Raw genomic sequence first — 21,057 nt, forward strand, 5'->3', positions numbered from 1 at the left:
CTTGTGTCCACCTTCTGACCTGTACTTTTCAATAACCTTTTCGTGGAGTTGTTTGGAGTATTCTTTTGTATTCATTGTGTCGTTTTTGCCAAGATACTGACTCACCAGCAGTTGAACCTTCCAGATACAGGTGTATTTTTACTGCATTCTACTAAAACACCTTGACTGCACAGAGGTCTCGAAAAATGACATCCATTTAACTAAATATATGACTTCTAAAACCAATTGGCTGCACCAGTGATGATCTGGCGTGTCATATTAAGGGATGAGGGTGAATACTTATGCAATCAATTATTTTGTGTTTTATATTTGTAATTAACTTACATTACTTTATTGAGACCTGTTTTCACTTTGACATGAGAGGGTCTTTTTATAGGTACTGCATATATACTGATCCCTTTTTCAAGATTTTGTCATGTAACATCCAAAACACTACCAATTCAAGCATTCAAAAAACAAACTGTAGGAGTAAATCCATAAGCAAGGCAGCACCTGTGGAAGCAGAGAGAAAATTGATGGTTTGACTCTCAAACACTGAGTGCTGCCTGACCTGTTGATATCCTTCAGCATTCTTTTTGTTCCAGATTACAGCACTTACAGACCTTTGCATCTCCTTGGAGATTCAAATGTTCATGTAATTTTTTCTTAAATGTCTCCACCAGTCCTTCAGGCTACTCATTCATGAGGTGAAAAATTCTTATCCATTACACAGAAAGGAGGGGAGGAGAAGATGGCAGCGTGACACAGCGCGCGTGGCCGCTCCAAATCGATATTGTATATGTTAAATAGGGGCCGTGCACAATCCTGATTTGATGGAGACGGACGTGAGAAGCATGGAGGAACATCTGGAGAAACTTCTGAAATGCCTGCTTCACTGCCACTGCTACTGTGCGATCGAGAATCTCCAGAGGGGAAGGCCCCAAATCCTCAGCTTTGCCTACTGCCTGTTGCCAGGGCCGGGGTCGAAGCACTCGGCAGAGATGGTGCTCGGTGTCGGAGGCTCGAAGTTTTTGGACGGATTCTGAGTCGGACTGTGCTCAGGTGCTTCCAGGATGCTGCATCGGCAAGTTTGCGGCGCTGGAAGCTCATGGCAGGGAGAGTTTCTCCCTTCAACCATCTGCGTGAGATGATGGGACTTTCGAGAGACTTTGAGACTTGTTTTTAACTGTGCCCATGGTCTGTTCTTCATCAAATTACGGTATTGCTTTGCACTGTTGTAACTATATGTTATAATAATGTGGTTTTTGTCAGTTTTTTTTCTCTCAGTTTGTCTTGTGTATCTGTGTTATCATTCTGGAGGAACAAATTGTTTCATTTCTTAATGCATGCATTACTAAATGACAATAAAAGAGGACTGTGTGTCTTCATAATCTAATCTAATCTAGATGCTCTTTATCTTCGATATTTAGATGTTCTTCATTCTTACTACCCTGCACGTTCGTGCAGATTTTCCCCAGCAACACTTGCAAACCTCCCATGCAAGCTCCAGGTGTAACCCTCCAGTCCCACCTTCCCCAAGAAACAGTTTCAGTAATCCAAAAATCTGAACACTGTTGTCGAGCATCACTTTCTCACCCATTTGATTTCCTTTCTATTCCTTTCATTGGTAAAATGTTGTGGTGGAAATCAGTGCCTTAATCTGCTACCAAACTCCCCAACTTCAGGAAGCAGGACCTCATCCCCCTTCATAACAATGTGAAATATGTCCTCCAACTCTCTATCATCTCTTTTGCCTGTACTTTGATCATTCTGACTTCTTTGCCCCGACACCATAGGGCATCTTGGTTTCTTGTCTACAATGCAAAATTGCCCATCTTTTGTCTGATTATTTTCTAACATGGAAACATTGTTCTGGAGTGAGATGGACTCTGAAGTTTCCCTGAATACCTGCTTACCTCACTTCCTCTCACAGCATCCCATTCTCCTCCCCATGAACGCATTTCCTTTTGTGTGCAGATTGATCACTTTTAACAATGGGCTATTCTCAAAACTGCAACTGATACTCAAGCCCCAAAACCTTGTACTCCAGCAGATCAAACTAGTGGTGCATTCTTGCAGATGTGGTCATTCAGACCAAAAGGAGCACTTAGGTATTTCAACATGCTGCAGTTCTTCATAGGGATGAGTACTATATTCAAACTGGAGAATATTCAGCAAATCAGAAGGTTAGGAAAAGAGCCAAGTCATTTTATTTTACCTAGAGATACAGCCTTGGTAACAGGCCCCTCTGGTTCGATGAGCCCACATTGCCCAATTAGATCCAAGTAACCTGCTAATCCGTATGGCTTTGAAATGTGGGAGAAAACCGGAACAAAGAGGAAACCCACATGTCCGTGAAGAGAATGCACAAACTTCGAACAGACAGTGGCAGGATTGAACACAAGTCACTGACACTGCAGCAGTGCGAGACTAACTGCTATTCTACTGTGCTTAAATCTGGCAAAGCTGAGTTTTCAGAACTAAAAAACATATCATGCAGAGACCTCAAAAAAGTGTAGACCCTAACTTTTATTGTAAATTTAACTCAATCATCTGTGGGTGGGTTCATGAGTTGGGTAGTGGTTGGATTTGCAAAGGATATTTATAGAGGCAAGACATTCACTTCTGTTCAGAAAATCATAGAGCTCTAATTAGAAGAATCAATTTCACAAATTATTGAACATTGATGCAATTTGACAAGTTGCTGCTAAAGACAAAATGAATACTTGATAGTTTTCACTAAGCTAACGAAGAAATGTTCATCAACACTGTTCAAAATATGATCAATTTGCTTATTTAGAAAAAAGTGATTTATCAGTAGTAGTGAGGCTGGGGATGGCATTAAACAGGAAATTAGAAATGTGTGCAATAAAGGAACAGCAGTTATAATGGGTGACTTCAATCTACATATAGATTGGGTGAACCAAATTGGTAAGGGTGCTGAGGAAGAGGATTTCTTGGAATGTATGCGGGATGGTTTTCTGAACCAACATGTCAAGGAACCAACTAGAGAGCAGGCCATTCTAGACTGGGTATTGAGCAATGAGGAAGGGTTAATTAGCAATCTTGTCGTGAGAGGCCTCTTGGGTAAGAGTGACCATAATATGGTGGAATACTTCATTAAGATGGAGAGTGATATAGTTAATTCAGAAACAAAGGTTCTGAACTTAAAGAAGGGTAACTTTGAAGGTATGAGACATTAATTAGCTAAGATACACTGGCAAATGCTACTTAAAGGGTTGACGGTGGATATGCAATGGCAAGCATTTAAAGGTCGCGTGGATGAACTACGACAATTGTTCATCCCAGTTTAGCAAAAGAATAAACCAAGGAAGGTAGTGCACCTTTGGCTGACAAGGGAAATTATGGATAGTATCATTTCTAAAGAAGAAACATACAAATTAGCCAGAAAAAGCGGCACACCTGAGGACTGGGAAAAATTCAGAGTTCAGCAGAGGAGGACAAAGGGCTTAATTAGGAAAGGGAAAAAAGATTATGAGAGAAAACTGGCAGGGAACATAAAAACTGACTGTAAAAGCTTTTATAGATATGTGAAAAGAAAAAGATTGGTTAAGAAAAATGTAGGTCCCTTACAGTCACAACAGGTGAATTGATCATGGGGAATAAGGACATGGCGGACCAATTGAATAACCACTTCAGTTCTGTCTTCACTAAGGAGGACATAAATAATCTTCCAGAAATAGTAGGGGACCGAGGGTCTAGTGAGACGGAGGAACTGAGGGTAATACATGTTAGTGGAGAAGTGGTGTTAGGTAAATTGAAAGGATTAAAAGCAGATAAAGCCCCAGGGCCAGATGGTCTGCAGCCCAGAGTGCTTAAGGAAGTAGCCCAAGAAATAGTGGATACATTAGTGATAATTTTTCAAAACTCTTTATATTCTGGACTAGTTCCTGAGGATTGGAGGGTGGCTAATGCAACCCTGCTTTTAAAAAAAGGAGAGAGAGAGAAACCGGGGAATTATAGACCAGTTAGCCTGACATCAGTGATGGGGAAAATGCTAGAGTCAGTTATCAAAGATGTGATAACAGTACATTTGGAAAGCAGAAAAATCATCAAAGTCAGCATAGATTTGTGAAAGGAAAATCATGTCTGACGAATCTCATAGAATTTTTTGAGGATCTAACCAGTAGAGTGGATAGGGGAGAACCTGTGGTATATTTGTGGTATATTTGGATTTTCAAAAGGCTTTTGACAAGGTCCCACACAGGAGATTAGTGTGCAAACTTAAAGCACACAGTATTGGGGGTATGGTATTGATGTGGATAGAGAATTGGCTGGCAGACAGGAAGCAAAGAGTGGGAATAAACGGGACCTCTTCAGAATGGCAGGCAGTGACTAGTGGGGTACCGCAAGGCTCAGTGTTGGGACCCCAGTTGTTTACAATATATATTAATGACTTAGACAAGGGAATTAAATGCAGCATCTCCAAGTTTGCGGATGACACGAAGCTGGGCGGCAGTGTTAGCTGTGAGGAGGATGCTAAAGGATGCAAGGTGACTTGGATAGGTTAGGTGAGTGGGCAAATTCATGGCAGATCAATTTAATGTGGATAAATGTGAAGTTATCCACTTTGGTGGCAAGAACAGGAAAACAGATTATTATCTGAATGGTGGCCGATTAGGAAAAGGGGAGGTGAAACGAGACCTGGGTGTCATTATACACCAGTCATTCAAAGTGGGCATGCTGGTACAGCAGGCAGTGAAAAAGGCGAATGGTATGCTGGCATTCGTAGCAAGAGGATTCGAGTACAGGAGCAGGGAGGTACTATTGCAGTTGTACAAGGCCTTGGTGAGACCACACCTAGAGTATTGTGTGCAGTTTTGGTCGCCTAATCTGAGGAAAGACATTCTGGCCATAGAGGGAGTACAAAGAAGGTTTGCCAAATTGATTCCTGGGATGGCAAGACTTTCATATGATGAAAGACTGGATCGATTAGGCTTATACTCGTTGGAATTTAGAAGATTGGGGGGGATCTTATTGAAACGTATAAAATTCTAAAGGGATTGGACAGGCTAGATGCAGGATGATTGTTCCCGATGTTGGGGAAGTCCAGAACGAGGGGTCACAGTTTAAGGATAAAGGGGAAGCCTTTTAGGACTCAGATGAGGAAAAACTTCTTCACACAAAGAGTGGTGAATCTGTGGAATTCTCAGCCACAGGAAACAGTTGAGGCCAGTTCATTGGCTATATTTAAGAGGGAGTTAGATATGGCCCTTGTGGCTAACGGGATCGGGGGTATGGAGGGAAGGCAGGTACAGGGTTCTGAGTTGGATGATCAGCCATGATCGTACTGAATGGCGCTGGCTCAAAGGGCTGAATGGCCTACTCCTGCACCTATTTTCTCTGTTTCTATCATAAGCAGATACCTGTAACTGAAGAAATAATTACTTTTTTTTAGTAAATTGAAATGTAAAATAATTTGCTTTTATCAAATTTCCAATTTATCTACAATGATTATATTTCTATCCATATTATTTGGAATTAAGGCATAGAAGAGTATCCGTTGCAGGGAAATAAGTCCCATTTGTAAAATGATTTCCATGGTTTGATAGCTTACTGCCACATTAGATTAACATTTTGGACTTCAAATTACCTCATGTCAGAGGCAAGGGAAATATTTAACAACTGGTATGCTGGTTAATGAACTATGAAAATGGAGGAAGATTTTCTTTTACATTTTTGCTGGCTCTCTGCCTGTTCTTTTCACTTCATCTGAGTACTTCAGATGTCAGATTCCTAAACAATAGGTCAGATCATAATGATTTCCAACTAACACTGCAATAACTAAGTAAACTCAGTACACATTTTAGCTGGTTCCAATTTGCCCAGCAGAAATCAGATGAGTTCAAGTCCAGTGCAGGTACATCACTGAATCCAATGGAGTAGCACACATGAACTGAGATGAGGAGCTGGATGCACGTTGTACTTTGCTTACACTAGGGATTGCTGGTGTATGCTGTGTAACTCCATTTGTTTTCCATGGATAACCTGATAAATTCAGATACTTTGGACGAGTGGTGAAATTTTGGTTGAAAATTGCAGATCTTTTGCCAACCAAGGGAATACCCACGAATGTTGAAACAATTAGAATAATCACTACAGTTTGGAAATCCTATAACCCATTTTGCACTAAAATGTATGTTTTCTTATTACATTGTGTTCTCTTGTAAAAGTTGTATATCTCAATTGTAATTTCAAGTTCCTGGGTGTCAATATCATTGAAGATCCAACCTGGAATCAACACATCAATGCAGCTATAAAGGCAGCAAGACAGTGACTATATTCCATTAAGAGTCTGAGAACATTTGGTTTGTCACTAAGAATGGATGTACCGCAGAGATCATTCTAACTGGCTACTTCATTGTCTGGTAAAGGGAAGGGGATGGTTACAGCACAGGATTGAAGTAAGCTGCAGAGAGTTGTAAACTTAGTCAGCTCAATCATGAGCATTAGCTTCTTCCTGCAGTATCCAGGATGTCTTCAAGAAGCAATGCCACACAAAGGCCCATCATTACGGACTCTGTCATCCAGGTCATGGTCTGTTCTCACTGCTACCATCAGGGAGGTGGTACAGAAGTGTGAAGGCACACACTCAATGATTCAGGAACAGCCTCTTCCCATCTGCCACCCAATTTCAGAACGGTCTTTGAACCCACAAACACAACCTCACTACATTTTATTGCTATTTCTTATACTATTTAATCTATATATACACTTACTGTAATGTACATTTTCTCTATTACAGTATTATGCTTTGCATTGTATTGCTGCCGCAAAGTCAAATTTCACAACTTATGCTAGTGACATTGAACCTGATTCAGATTCTAAATGCTTCTCTTACGAATGCTGTTTATGTGATGCTATTGCAAGTAAGATTTTCATTGCACCTGTGCACATGACAATAAACTCAACTTTGATTTTAGTGATGGAACAGTCTAGAAACCTTTATAAGGCTTGGAATTGATTACAGATACAGAAAGATGAAACAACGAAAGGATCTGAAAATAAAGACCCTATTTTAATAGAGATGGCAAGCCTTGGAATACTCCACCAACTCAAGGAGAATGCAATAAGAGGGGCTGAACAGACTTGAGTGGTAACGGACATGTAATGGTAATTTGGGATTAGTAGAAATAGGTATTTGATAGTCAATTTAGATATTTTGAGCCGAAGGGCCTGTTTTTGTACCATACAATTCCATAACTATATAGAAACTGAAATAGAATGCATTAATAGTGACACAGACAGATCATCACAGCGATTAGTAGAAAAAATTCACATCAATGTTAAATGTTGCCATTGTGTGACAAAAAGGTCCAGATTTGATTTTAAAGGGAAAAGTCTATTTAATATCCAAATTAATTCTTTCTTGGGTTGATAAAAGCTAGCCTCTAATCAAAATTCTACCCTCAAACTTCTCTGTATTCTGAACAAGAATATGCACTTACCACACGGGTAGCTCAACACCTGGATGTCATCGATGGCGATATATCCTCTTTGCTTGTCAGAGACAGCTGCTTCAAAGATTACCTGCAAACACACAAAAAAAATCATTAAAACAATTTAATACTCCATTCACATTCAATTACTTATTTAGGAAAAAAAATGTTCTTACATCGCAACACCAATCCCCAGTCTTTGCCCTGCTTCAAGGCATGGTTAGAAAATGCCATCTCTATTGCCTTTAAGATGGAGATAATGGCCAACAACTGAACAGGTATTTGCTCTTCTGGTGAAGGTATTCTTACTGAGTTGTTAGGTAGGAAATGACAGTAGTTAGACGTAGTGACGAAGATTGACCTTCAAGAAATTCCTCAGAGTTCAATCAACAAATGCCATGGTCACGTATCCAAAATTGACACAAATACTAGAGTATTGATAAGCTGAATTCAGAATTTGCTGCACGTTGCTTGTTGCTGAAACTTAACGACAAGGCTTGCTGAAAGACAATTAGAGATGGGCAAGATGTCGGCTGTGTTACCAGTGAATATGAAACAGGAAGATAATTGCACATTTTGAACCTTAAGGCCAGTTTGGGGATGTTTCAACATAACTTTTAACATTGTCTGTTTCTCTGCATCAGCAATCAAGTGGCCATTTGGCAGCTGCTGCTCTGAGAATCTCATCAGAAGTAGAGGACAAACAGCAGGTGGGTTATCAGTCGACTACATATTAGACCAATCCTTTATTCCAGTTCAATTGCAATTTGCACCTCCAGAAATTATGAATTTTATCTTCAGTACATGATTCAACCAAAAACCATTTGAAACGGGTTTGCCTTGTCAATATAATCTGCAAAATCTTAGTACATTCTTTGAGTAAATAGCGATTTCATTAACTCCTTCACAACATATACATCCAAAAGCTTACTTAATACTTCTCGTTTAATGGAAAAGTTTTGATGGAACTCAAAAGGCATTGACTCAATCATTGTTGGTTGACAGCTTCTGTGATTTTCAGCAATATTACAGTTTACAGTATAATCACAGTGATATCATGAATCTGACATAATAAAGTGATGTATAGTGCCACAAATAGCTGTGGAGGCCAAATCATTGGGTATAATTAAATGGAGGTTGATAGGTTCTTGATTTTCTCGGGCATCAAAAGTTACAGGGAGAGGGCAAAAGATTGGGGTTGAGAGGGAAAGTAGATCAGCCATGATGAAATGACAAAGCAGACTTGATGGGCAGAATGGCCTGATTCTGCTCCTGTGACTGACAGAAATAAGGTAAATTTGAAAAGCAGTGGTCTACTAATAATGTGATCTTACATTTTTTTTTGTTTTAAGCAAATGATCTGGCGAACAAAAATAATTGCTCATTTAGATTGACCGTTGGGAAAAAGAGCTACAGTACAGCAGAGGACTCACAGTGAATCTATTTATTCGTAGCATAAATAATATAAACCTGGCAGAATTCTATGGGGATATCCCAATTATTGCCTGTACCTCAGGAATATAAAGAATATTGGTTCAAACTGCATAATTACCAATATGATTTCCCAGTCAGCAAGTGAAAACAATTTTTCAGTGAAGCTGATTTAACAATTATGATACTATTGCAATGGTACTTGCACCAGGATCAGCATCCTCAATGTCGCCAGCCTGCACCAAACCTAAAACCAGAACTGCCTAAACATTTCCAAGGTTAATAATGACATGAGATGTGAAAGGCATTGAATCAATCATTGCTGGTTGACAGTCTCCGTGATTTTCAGTTTTGTCACAGTTTATAACCAAACCTATGTCATTATTAATATAAGTTTGGTTAGAAAATGTGACATATCTAAAAATCACAGAGGCTGTCAACCAACAATGATTGATTTAATACCTTTCAAATCTCATAGAACGTAGAATAGTACAGCACATTACAGGCCCTTCGGCCCACAATGTTGTGCCAACCCTTAAACTCTGCCTCCCATATAACCCCCCACATTAAATTCCTCCATATACCTGTTTTGTAGTCTCTTAGATTTCACTAGTGTATCTGCCTCCACCACTGACTCAGGCAGTGCATTCCACACACCAACCACTCTCTGAGTAAAAAACCTTCCTCTAATATCCCCTTAGAACTTCCCACCCCTTACCTTAAAACCATGCCCTCTTGTACTGAGCAGTGGTGCCCTGGGGAAGAGGCGTTGGCTGCCCACTCTATCTATTCCTCCTAATGTCTTGTACATCTTTATCATATCTCCTCTCATCCTCCTTCTCTCCAAAGAATAAAGCCCTATCTCTCTTAATCTCTGATCATAATGCGTACTCTCTAAACCAGGCAGCATCCTGGTAAATCTCCTCTGTATCCTTTCCAATACGTCCACATCCTTCCTATAGTGAGGCGACCAGAACTGGGCACAGTACTCCAAGTGTGGCCTCACCAGAGTTTTATAGAGCTGCATCATTACCCCGCGACTCTTCAACCTTATCCCTCGACTTATGAAAGTTAACACCCCATAAGCTTTCTTAACTACCCAATCTACCTGTGAGGCAACTTTCAGGGATCTGTGGATATGTACCCCCAGATCCCTCTGCTCCTCCACACTACCAAGTATCCTGCCACTTTCTTTGTACTCTGCCTTGGAGTTTGTCCTTCCAAAGTGTACCACCTCACACTTCTCCGGGTTGAACTCCATCTGCCACTTCTCAGCCCACTTCTGCATCCTATCAATGTCTCTCTGCAATCTTTGACAATCCTCTACACGATCCACAACACCACCAACCTTTGTGTCATCTGCAAACTTACCAACCCTCTCTTCTACCCCCACATCCAGGTCATTAATAAAAAATCACGAAAAGTAGAGGTCCCAGAACAGATCCTTGTGGGACACCACTAGTCACAATCCTCCAATCTGAATGTACTCCCTCCACCATGACACTCTGCCTTCTGCAGGCAAGCCAATTCTGAATCCACCTGGCCAAACTTCCCTGGATCCCATGCCTTCTGACTTTCTGAATAAGCCTACCGCGTGGAACCTTTTCAAATGCCTTACTAAAATCCATGTAGATCACATCCACTACACTACCCTCATCTATATGCCTGGTCACCTCCTCAAAGAACTCTATCAGACTTGTTAGACACGATCTGCCCTTCACAAAGCCATGCTGACTGTCCCTGATCAAACCATAATTCTCTCAATGCCCATCGATCCTATCTCTAACAATCTCTTCCAACAACTTTCCCACCACAGACACAAGACTCACTGGTCTATAATTAACCAAACTATCCCTACTACCTTTTTTGAACAAGGGGACAGCATTCGCCTCCCTCCAATCCTCCGGTACCATTCCCGTGGACAACGAGGACAAAGATCCTAGCCAGAGGCTCATCAATCTCTTCCCTCGCCTCATGGAGCAGCCTGGGGACTTTCCGTCAGGCCCCAGGGACTTATCCGTCCTAATGTATTTTAGCAACTCCTCTCCCTTAATATCAACCTCACTCATATTGTCCTCACCGTCTTCAAGTTCCCTCTCATTGGTGAATACCGAAGAGAAGTATCCATTGAGGACCTCGCTCACTTCCACAGCCTCCAGGCACATCTTCCTACCTTTATCTCTAATCGGTCCTACCTTCACTCCTGTCATCCTTTTGTTCTTCACATAATTGAAGAATGCCTTGGGGTTTTCCTTTACCCTACTTGCCAAGGCCTTCTCATGCCCCCTTCTTGCTCTTCTCAGCCCCTTCTTAAGCTCCTTTCTTGCTTCCCTATATTTCTCAATAGACCCATCTGATCCTTGCTTCCTAAACCTCATGTATGCTGCCTTCTTCCACCTGACTAGATTTTCCACCTCACTTGTCACCCATGGTTCCTTCACCCTACCATTCTTTATCTTCCTCACCGGGACAAATTTATCCCTAACATCCTGCAAGAGATCTCTAAACATCAACCACATGTCCATAGTACATTTCCCTGCAAAAACATCATCCCCATTCACACCCGCAAGTTCTAGCCTTATAGCCTCATAATTCGCCCTTCCCCAATTAAAAATTTTCCTGTCCTCTCTGATTCTATACTTTTCCATGATTAATATTAAAGGCCAGGGAGCGGTGGTCATTGTCCCCCAGATGCTCACCCCCAGAGAGATCTGTGACCTGACCTGGTTCATTACCTAATACTAGATCTAGTATGGCATTCCCCCTAGTCCGCCTGTCAACATACTGTGACAGGAATCCGTCCTGGACACACTTAACAAACTCTGCCCTATCTAAATCCTTGGAACTAATCAGGTGCCAATCAATCTTAGGTAAGTTAAAGTCACCCATGTTAACAATCCTGTTATTTTTGCACCTTTCCAAAATCTGCCTCCCAATCTGCTCCTTGGTATCTCTGCTGCTACCAAGGGGCCTATAGAATACTCCCAATAGGGTAATTGCTCCTTTCCTGTTCCTGACTTCCACCCATACTGCCTCAAAAGAGGACCCTGCTACATTACCTACCCTTTCTGTAGCTGTAATAGTATCCCTGACCGGTAATGCCACCCCTCCTTCCCTTTCCCCTCCTCTCTATTCCTTTTAAGCCTCTGAAATCCAGGAATATTGAGAATCCATTCCTGCCCTGGTGCCAGCCAAGACTCTGTAATGGCCACTACATCACAATTCCATGTATGTATCCAAGCTCTCAGTTCATTACCTTTGTTCCTGATGCCTCCTGCATTGAAGTACACGCACTTTAGCCCTTCTACCTTACCATTACACCCTTTATTCTGTTTCTCTTTCCTCAAAGCCTCTTTATATGTTAAACCTGGCTTTACTCCATGTACTATACTTGCAGTTCTCACATGACCTTTATCCTCCTCCATCCTCCTCCATCCTCACTATCTGCTCTAACACTCTAGTTCCCCTCCCCCTGCAAATCTAGTTTAAACCCCCGGAGCAGCACTAGCAAACCTTCCCACAAGGATGTTAATCCCCCTCCAGTTCAGGTGCGACCTGTCCTATCGGAACAGCTCCCATCTTCCCTGGAACAAGGCCCAATTGTCGAGAAACATGAAGCCCTCCCTCCTGCACCATCTCCTCAGCCTCGTATTTAGCTGCATTATCTTCCTATTTGTAGCCTCACTAGCACGTGGCACGGGTAGCAATCCGGAGATTGCAAGCCTGGAGGTCCTGTCCTTCAAATTTGCACCTAATTCCCTAAACTCTCTTTGCTGGACCTCCTCATGTCAATATAAATTATTTTCCACCAAACTAGAAGTATTCAAGAAGCTATCAAACTTAAGAATTTAATTAAATCGCTCTTTACTGAAAGACTACTGAAGATTTTGATTATATTGAGGAGGAAAAAGCAAACGGCAGAGGGGATTACTGGCAGCAGTGTATGAGAGCCTCACCATTTATGACTAGTAACATGTACGTTTTTTTAAATGTATTATTTACATTTCTATTCTAAAAGGCCCACCATTTTGAGTGGAAAGACACTGCATAAAGAATAAAATGAAGATCTTAATCCTGTACTGAAAGAGTGGATTCATCAGCGATAGAGCAGCTTAACACTATGTTGATCATGGAAGAAACAAAGATCTATCACGATGAACTGAATATTAAAGGTCATTGTGAATATTCAGCAGGCTGGTTGCAGAATTTTAAGAAAAGACGCACATTAAATTTTAAAGTATTTATTAAGATAAAGTATCTGCTGATCACGAAGCAGCAAAGAAATTCGTTGATGAGTTCGTCAAGATCATCACTGATGAAAATCGGACATCAGAAAAAGTTTACAATGCTAATTTTTTTTGGATTCAGTAACGTATAAAAACGAAGTAAAATACAAATAGAGTATACTGTAAGCTCAATCAAAACATGGCATCACAGTTGGAGACTGAAAACATGCCGTTGTGCAACAGCTGATTCAAGTATTCTCCCAGTGCTTCTGTGCTGCTTTTGTTACCCTACACACATTATACTTTCATGATATTAATGGTATACAACAATTTCAACTGTTTAGTAAACATGTGTGATGAACAAGCGTTAGGTAAACACCACTTATGATTGCACATAAATTTAAGAGTCGGAAATAAAGACAATCCCAAGCTATCTTATTGTACATTCCAAAATCCTAAACACGTTCAGCCCCAAGCATTTCAGAAAAGGGGCACTCAACCTGTATCTCTCCCTCATTCAACCAATGGTGTTATTTTAAGTATCAGTGACCTTGATAGATTCAGCCATTGATTTTTAGAGTTCCCTGCAGAGATGTTACTGATTTTCAAAAAGAGCACTGTCAAAAATATATTTCTGCAGAAACTGGTGAAAGCAGCATTAATCACATTAAATTTTAAAATCAAGTTTTCAATTATCAAAGAGGATTGTACATAAACTTCTTGCATTTAAAAGAATGCCCGAGAGACCAAAGCGCAGCTTTGTAGAGCATCTGCGCTTAGTCCAGAAATGCAACCAAGAGCTTCCAATTGCCGACTACTTTAATTCTCCATCCCACTCTGAACACAGCAGGTGACCTCTCCTACTGTTACAACGAGGCCCAACACAATGGGGGCAACATGGTGCTGCAGCAGTTGTTTACTGCTATTACAGTGCCAACCACCTGGATTCAATTCTGCCAGTCTGTAAGGAGTTTGAATCTCTTCCCTGCGGCCGCTGGGGTTTCCTCCAGGTGCTCTGGTTTCCTCCCACATTCCAAAGATGTGCCGTTGGGGTTAGTGAATTGTGGGCATGCTCTGCTGGTGTTGTAAGCATAGCAACATTTACAGGCTGTCCAGCACAGTGCTCACTGATGTGATTTCATGCCAGTTTCAATGTTTCGATGTGCGTGTGACAAATAAAGCACATCTCATCTTTACCTTTTCAACACAAGCATGAGGAACATTGCCCCTACTTTCAGCAGGGCCTGCTGCAGCCTTGTGTACTCAATATTGACTCTTACAATTGATTTCTCCATCACTATTAGTCATTCATCTGTGATATCATCTCAATTTTCCCTCCCTTAACTTTTATTCTACCTGGGAGTAGAGAACGTACTCAGCCTGTCCAGGAATTCCGACTCTGCATTTTGCACTATGACATGCTTTTCTCTATGTTCCCACTCTCTGTTTCCATTCACTAATTGACTAGAAAATCTTGGTTATTACCGTTTTATCTCAACAGAGATATCTTCACTTTCCACCCTCCCAGCTGCTAAACAAGTGCTCTTTCTCCATTTTCCTGTTCAAAGGGTCTTTGATCAGAAATGTTAACTTTGATTCTCTTTCCACGTAAGTGGCCTGACATCATGCATTTTCTGGTCTTATTACAGGAATTGGAAAATTATATTACATCTTTACAAAACTCTGTTGAGCTGCACTGGGAGTATTGTGTGCAATTCTGGTGATCACAAATACAGGAAGGATGTGCTTGCGCTGGAGAGCCATAGATTGGGTACAGAGTAAAAACCATTTTCCATGACTGAGGGGTCCAAAAACAAAGACATATGTTTATGATGAGACGAAAAGGGATTCGGTTAGTTAGGGGAAGAGAGAGAGGACAAGAACGAGATTCCTGAATGGTATGTAGCCTCCCAGGTGTGAGGGTCCAGGACATCTTGAATTGAGTCTTCAGCATTCTTAAGTGGGAAGGTGAGCAGCCAGAAGTCATGGTCCATGGAGCTACCAATGACACAGGTAGGACGAGTGAGAAGGTTCTGCAAAGTGATATCAGGGAATTTGGTGCTAAGATAAAGGGCAGGACATCCAGCATTCTGATCTCGGGATTGCTACCCATGCACGTGCTAGCGAGGCTAAAATTAGGAAGATTAAACTGTTTAATATGTGGTTAAGAAGTTGGTGTAGAAGGGAAGAGCATCAGATTTTTGGATCATTGGTCTCTCTTCCAGGGAAGGTGGGACCTGTACAGAAGGGATGGTTTGCACCTGAACAGGAAGGGACCAACATCCAAGTGGGAAGGCTTGCTAATGCCTTCTAAGTTGGGTTTAAACTAGAGTTGCTGGAGGATGGGAACCAGAATGCCAGAACAGATAACCATATAACAATTACAGCACGGAAACAGGTCACCTCAGCCCTTCTAGTCCCTGTTGAACTCTTACTCTCACCTAGTCCCACCGACCTGCACTCAGTCCATAACCCCCCATTCCTTTCCTGTCCATACATCTATCCAATTTAACTTTAAATGACAACATCGAACCTGCCTCAACCACTTCTGCTGGAAGCTCGTTCCACACAGCTACCACTCCCTGAGTAAAGAAATTCCCCCTCATGTTACCCCTAAACTTTTGCCCTTTAACTCTCAACTCAGTGGAGGGATTGCGGAGACAGATGTTGGTAAAACCTCAGACAAAGTCGAGAATCAAAAGGTGTGACTAATGTCCAGAGCAGCTTATATTTCAATATGAGAAGTATTGTATGAAAGGCAGATGAGCTCAGGGTGTGGATCAACACATGGAATTATTGTAGCCATTAGTAAGACGTGCTTGCAGGAGGGGCAAGGCTGGCAGCTTAATATTTCGGTGTTCCGTTGTTCACGCGGTGTTCGGTATTCATGCGAGAAAGTGGGAAGGATTAAAGGAGGAGGGATGGCATTACTACTCAAGTAAAGTGTCACCGCAGTGCTCTGTCAGGACAGACTGGAGAACTTGTCTCCTGAGTCGGATGGGTGGAACTGAGTAATAAGAAAGGTACAGTGCCTACAAGAAGTATTCACCCCCCCCCCCCCAGAAGTTTTCATGTTTTGTAACATTGAATCACAGTGGATTTAATTTGGCTTTTTTTTGACACTGATCAACAGAAAAAGACTTGGGTCAAAGTGAAAACTGATCTCTACAAAGTTATCTAAATTAGTTACAAATATAAAACACAAAATAATTGATTGCAGAAGTTTTCACCCCCAAGTCAGTATTTAGTAGATGTACCTTTGTCAGCAACTGCAGCCTTGAGTCCCTGTGGATAGGTCTCTATCAGCTTTGCACATCTGGACACTGCAATTTTCCCTCATTCTCTTTTACAAACCTGCTCAAGCTCTGTCAGATTGCAAGGGGGTCATGAGTGAACAGTCCTATTCAAGTCCAGCAACAAATTCTCAATTGGATTGTGGTCTGGACTTTAACTTGGTCACTCCAGGCCAATAATATTGTTGCTTTTAAGCCATTCTCTGTAGATTTGGCTTTATGCTTGGGGTCACTGTCTTGCAGATGGATGAGGATGGCCAATTTACAGCAGTGCCAGATTATTTTTATTTCTAGATGACTGACTTAACTGTACTCCAAGGGGAATTCAGTGACTTGGAAATTTCCTTGCATCCATCTACTGACTTTTCAATAACATTTCACTTGGAGTGTGCTCTATCTTCATGGTGTAGTTTTTGCCAGGATACTGACTCACCAGCCATTGGACCTTCCAGATACAGGTGTATTTTTACTACAATCAATTGAAACAACTTGACTGCACATAGATGATCTCCATTTATCTAATTGTGTGACTTCTAAAATCAACTGGTTGCACCAGTGATGATTTGGTGTCATATTAAGGGATGAGGGTGTGAATACTTATGCAATCAATTATTTTGTGTTTTATATTTGTAATTAATTTAGATTAATTGCATATTGTTGTTTGATTGTTTGTGGTTTTGTATTGCTATATTTATGCTCTATTCTTGGTTGGTGCAGCTGTAACGAAACCCAATTTCCTTCGGGATCAATAAAGTATGTCTATCTATCTATCTATCACTTTGTTGAAATCTGCTTTCACTATGACATGAAAGTCTTTTTTGTTGATCAGTGTGAAAAAAGCCAAATTAAATCCACTGTGATTCAATGTGGAAAAACCATAAAATATGAAAACTTCTAAGGGGGTGATTTTTTTTTTTAGAGGCACTGTATATATACTGATCCCATTTCCGAAATTCTGGCATGTAACATTCTAAACTTTACCAAATCAAGTGCAAAAAAACAAACTGCAGGAGATACTCCTCAAGTCAGGCAGCATCTGTGGAAGCAAAGGGATAATTGATGTTTTGAGTCTGGACCACTAAAAGATGCTGCCTGACCTGTTAAGATCCTCCAAAAGTGGGGGGGGGGGGAGGGTGGAGAGGATGAATACTTTTTATAGGCACTGTATGATCACATTAATGGGACTATATTACAGACTACCCAAAAGTCTATGGGATTTAGAGGAACAAATTTGCAGAGAAATTGTAGACTGTTGCAAAAAAAACAGAAGGTTGTTATATTAGGTGACTTTCCACATACTGACTGGGAATCCCACACTGAAAAGGGATTAGATGGGGTAGCGATTGTCAAATGTGTTCAGGAAAGTTTCCTTAATCAGTACATAGAAGTCCCAATGAGAGAGTGTGCAATACTTGATCTGCTATTAGGGAATGAGGCAGGGTAGGTGACAGGTTTGTTAAGGAGAACGCTTTGCATCCAGTGACCACAATGCCATTAGTTTCAAAGTAAATATGCAAAGAGATAGGTTTGGTCCTCGGGTTGAGATTCTAAATTGGAGAAAGGCCAATTTTGATGGTATCAGAAATGTGGACAGGGACAGGCTATTTTCTGGCAAAGGTGTACTTGGTAAGTGGGAGGCCTTCAAAAATGAAATTCTGAGAGTACAAAGTTTGCATATGCCTGTCAGAATATAAAGTAAAGATAATAAATATATGTGTTGGGAACATTGGTTCTCAAGACATTTTAAGGCCCTGGTTAATAAAAAAGGGAATATGTCTTAGCTGGTATAGACAGGTAAGAACAAATAAGGAGTTTATAGAGTATAAGAAATACAAGAAAACACTTAAGAAAGAAATCAGCAAGGCTAAAGGAAGGCATGTAGTTGCTCTAACAGAGAAGGTAAATTAGAATCCTAAGGGATTCTACTGATATATTAAGAGCAAAATGATTGCAAGGGACAAAATTGTTCCTCCGGAAGATTACAATGGTAATTCATGTGTGGAGCCAAAAGAGAGAGGGGGAAAATTTTTCCATCTGTATTTACTCAGGAGACAGACACAGAGTCGACAGAAGTGAGGAAAAGTGGCATCAACTTCATGTACCCTATACAGATTACAGAGGAGGTGGTGTTCACTGTTTTGACGCAAATGAGGGTGGATAAATTTCCAGGGCCTGACAATGCGTTCCCTCAGACCATGTGCGAGGCAAGTGCACAAACTGCTGGGGCACTAGCAGAGATATTTAAATCATCCTTAGTAACAGGTGAGGTACAGGTGACGATTGGAAGATAGCCAATATTGTTCCGCTGTTTAAGAAAGGCTTTAAAAATAACCAGAAATGTATAGGCCGGTGAGCCTGACATTAGTAATGGAAAATTATTGGAAGTTATTCTAAGGGACTGGATAAATGAGTATTTGGATTGACCTGGACCGATTCTGGATAGTCAGCATGGCTTCGTGCATGGTAGGTCTTGTCTAAACAATCTTACAGAGCTTTTAAAGAAAGTTACCCGGAAAGTTGATGAAGGCAAGGCAGTCGTGTTGTCTCCATGGATTTTAACAGGCCACTTGACAAGGTCCCACATAGGAGGTTGGTCAAGATAGTTCAGTCACTCAGCTTTCAAGATGAGGTGGTAAACTGGATTAGACATTGGCCTAGTTGTAGAAGCAAAAGAGTGGTAGTCGATGGTTGCCTCTCTGACTGGAGGACAGTGACTAGTGGAGTGGAACAGAGATTGGTGCTGGTTCCATTATTTGTCATCTATATCAATGATCTGGATGATAATGTGGTTAACTGGATCAGCAAATTTGCAGATGACACCAAGATTGGAGGTGTAGTGGACAGTGAGGAAGTCTATCATGGCTTAAAGTGGGATCTGGACCAGTTGGAAAAATGGGCTGAAAAATGGCAAGTGGAATTTGATGCAAACAACTGTGAGCTTTGCACTTCAGTAGAACCAACCAGGGTAAGTCTTGCACTGAGGAGTGTGGTAGAACAAAGGGATCCAGGAACACAGGTCCATAATTCATTGAAAGTGGCATCGTAGGGAAATAGGATCATAAAGAAAGCTTTTGGCACATTGGCCTTCATAAATTAAAGTATTGAGTACGGGAGATGGGACGTCATGTTGAAGACACATAAGACGTTGGTGAGGCCAAATTTGGAGTGTGCAGTTTTGGTCATCTATCTACAGGAAAGATTCAAATTAAGTTGAAAGAATGCAGAGAAATTTTACAAGGATGTTGCTGGGTCTGGAGTACCTGAGCTACAAGGTAAGATTGAATAGGTTAGAACTTTATTCCTTAGGATGTAGAGGATTGAGAGGAGATTTGATGGAGGTATACAAAATTATGAGGGGTATAGGGTATAGATAGGGTAAATGCAAGCAGATTTTTTCCCAAGGTTAGGTGGGACTACAACCAGAAGTCATGGGTTAACGGTGAAAGTTGAAAAGGAACAAGCTGTCAGTGCAAGTGGAGCATGTGACCTCAAGTTCAATGCTGAAGAGAGGTTTGGATAGGTAGTAGATGGTAGGGATATGGAAGGCTATGGTCCCAGTGCAAGTTGATGGGAGTAGGCAGCTTAAATGGTTCAGCACGGAATAGATAGGCCGAAAGGACTGTCACTGTGCAGAAGTTTTCTATGACTGATTCTGAAATAGAGTCTGAAGAGACTGATTTTATTTTAGATAGATAGAACTATTGATCCCAGAAGAAATTACAGTGTCACAGTAGCATTACAAGTGCACAGGCGTATAACTTTTGGAAAAGAAGTAAGAAAAAGTAAAAACTAGGTTACCTCAAACAGTCTAACAGGGAGGAGGTACAGGGTGACTCACCAGGACGTTGCCTGAGATGCAGCTTCCCAGCTACGAGTAGAGGCCTGGCACTATCACCCCTCGAAACTCAACAACAAGCTCCAAGATCTGGCTCCTCAATTTCCTCACTGGCAGATCCCAGTTAGTACAGATTGGCAGCAAAATCTCCTCCACCCTCATCATCAGCATTGAAGCACCACTAGGCTGTGTGCTTAGCCCCATGCTTGACTTACTTTCTACCTATGATTTAACGGATAAGTACAGCTTCCATGCCGTGTTTAAATTAGCTGGCGACACCATTATTGTTGGTGATGAATTGGCATATAGAAGAAAATCTGGTTGAGTAGTGCACAACAACAACCTCTTCTCCAGATCAGCAAAACCAAAGAACTGGTTATCAACTCTCGGAGGAAGAAGCCAGAGATCCATGAGCCAGTTCTCATTCGGGAATAGAGATGGAGAATGTCAGTAGTTTTAAATTCCTTGGTGTTACCATATCAATCCTGACACCAGCATCTGAGTGTCATCACAAAGAAGGAACGAAAGCACCTCTACTTTTTTCAGTAGGTTGCAAAGATTTAGCGTGTCACCAAAATCTTTGATAGACCTCTATAGATACAGTGGTTGTATCACAGCCTGGTATGGAGATACCAAAGGCTAGGAACGGAAAAGGTACAGAGTGTGGTGGATACAGCCCAGCCCATCACAAGCAATGCCCTCCCCATCATGAGGTATATTTACATGGAGCACTGCTACAAAATAGTAGCATCCAAAGTCAAAGACTCCAACCATCCAGGCCATGCCCTCTTCTGGTTGCTATCATCAGGCAAGAGGTACAGCAGCCTCAGGTT

The 21,057-nt window shown here is 41.3% G+C and overlaps 1 protein-coding gene across 6 annotated transcripts in view; it reads right to left on the reverse strand.

Annotated features, from left to right (window-relative positions):
• The window catches only part of ptprk (protein tyrosine phosphatase receptor type K), a 691,044-nt gene that overhangs the window by 397,035 nt on the left and 272,952 nt on the right, over window positions 1–21,057 (reverse strand). For all 6 annotated transcript variants that reach the window (XM_063034492.1, XM_063034484.1, XM_063034476.1 and 3 more), the window contains exon 4: window positions 7,449–7,530. In XM_063034492.1, the coding sequence (XP_062890562.1) occupies window positions 7,449–7,530 (82 nt within the window). The remainder of the gene's footprint in view (window positions 1–7,448; window positions 7,531–21,057) is intronic.

Source organism: Mobula hypostoma, chromosome 2, assembly GCF_963921235.1.
Source record: "Mobula hypostoma chromosome 2, sMobHyp1.1, whole genome shotgun sequence".
In the NCBI taxonomy this organism is placed as follows: domain Eukaryota; kingdom Metazoa; phylum Chordata; class Chondrichthyes; order Myliobatiformes; family Myliobatidae; genus Mobula; species Mobula hypostoma.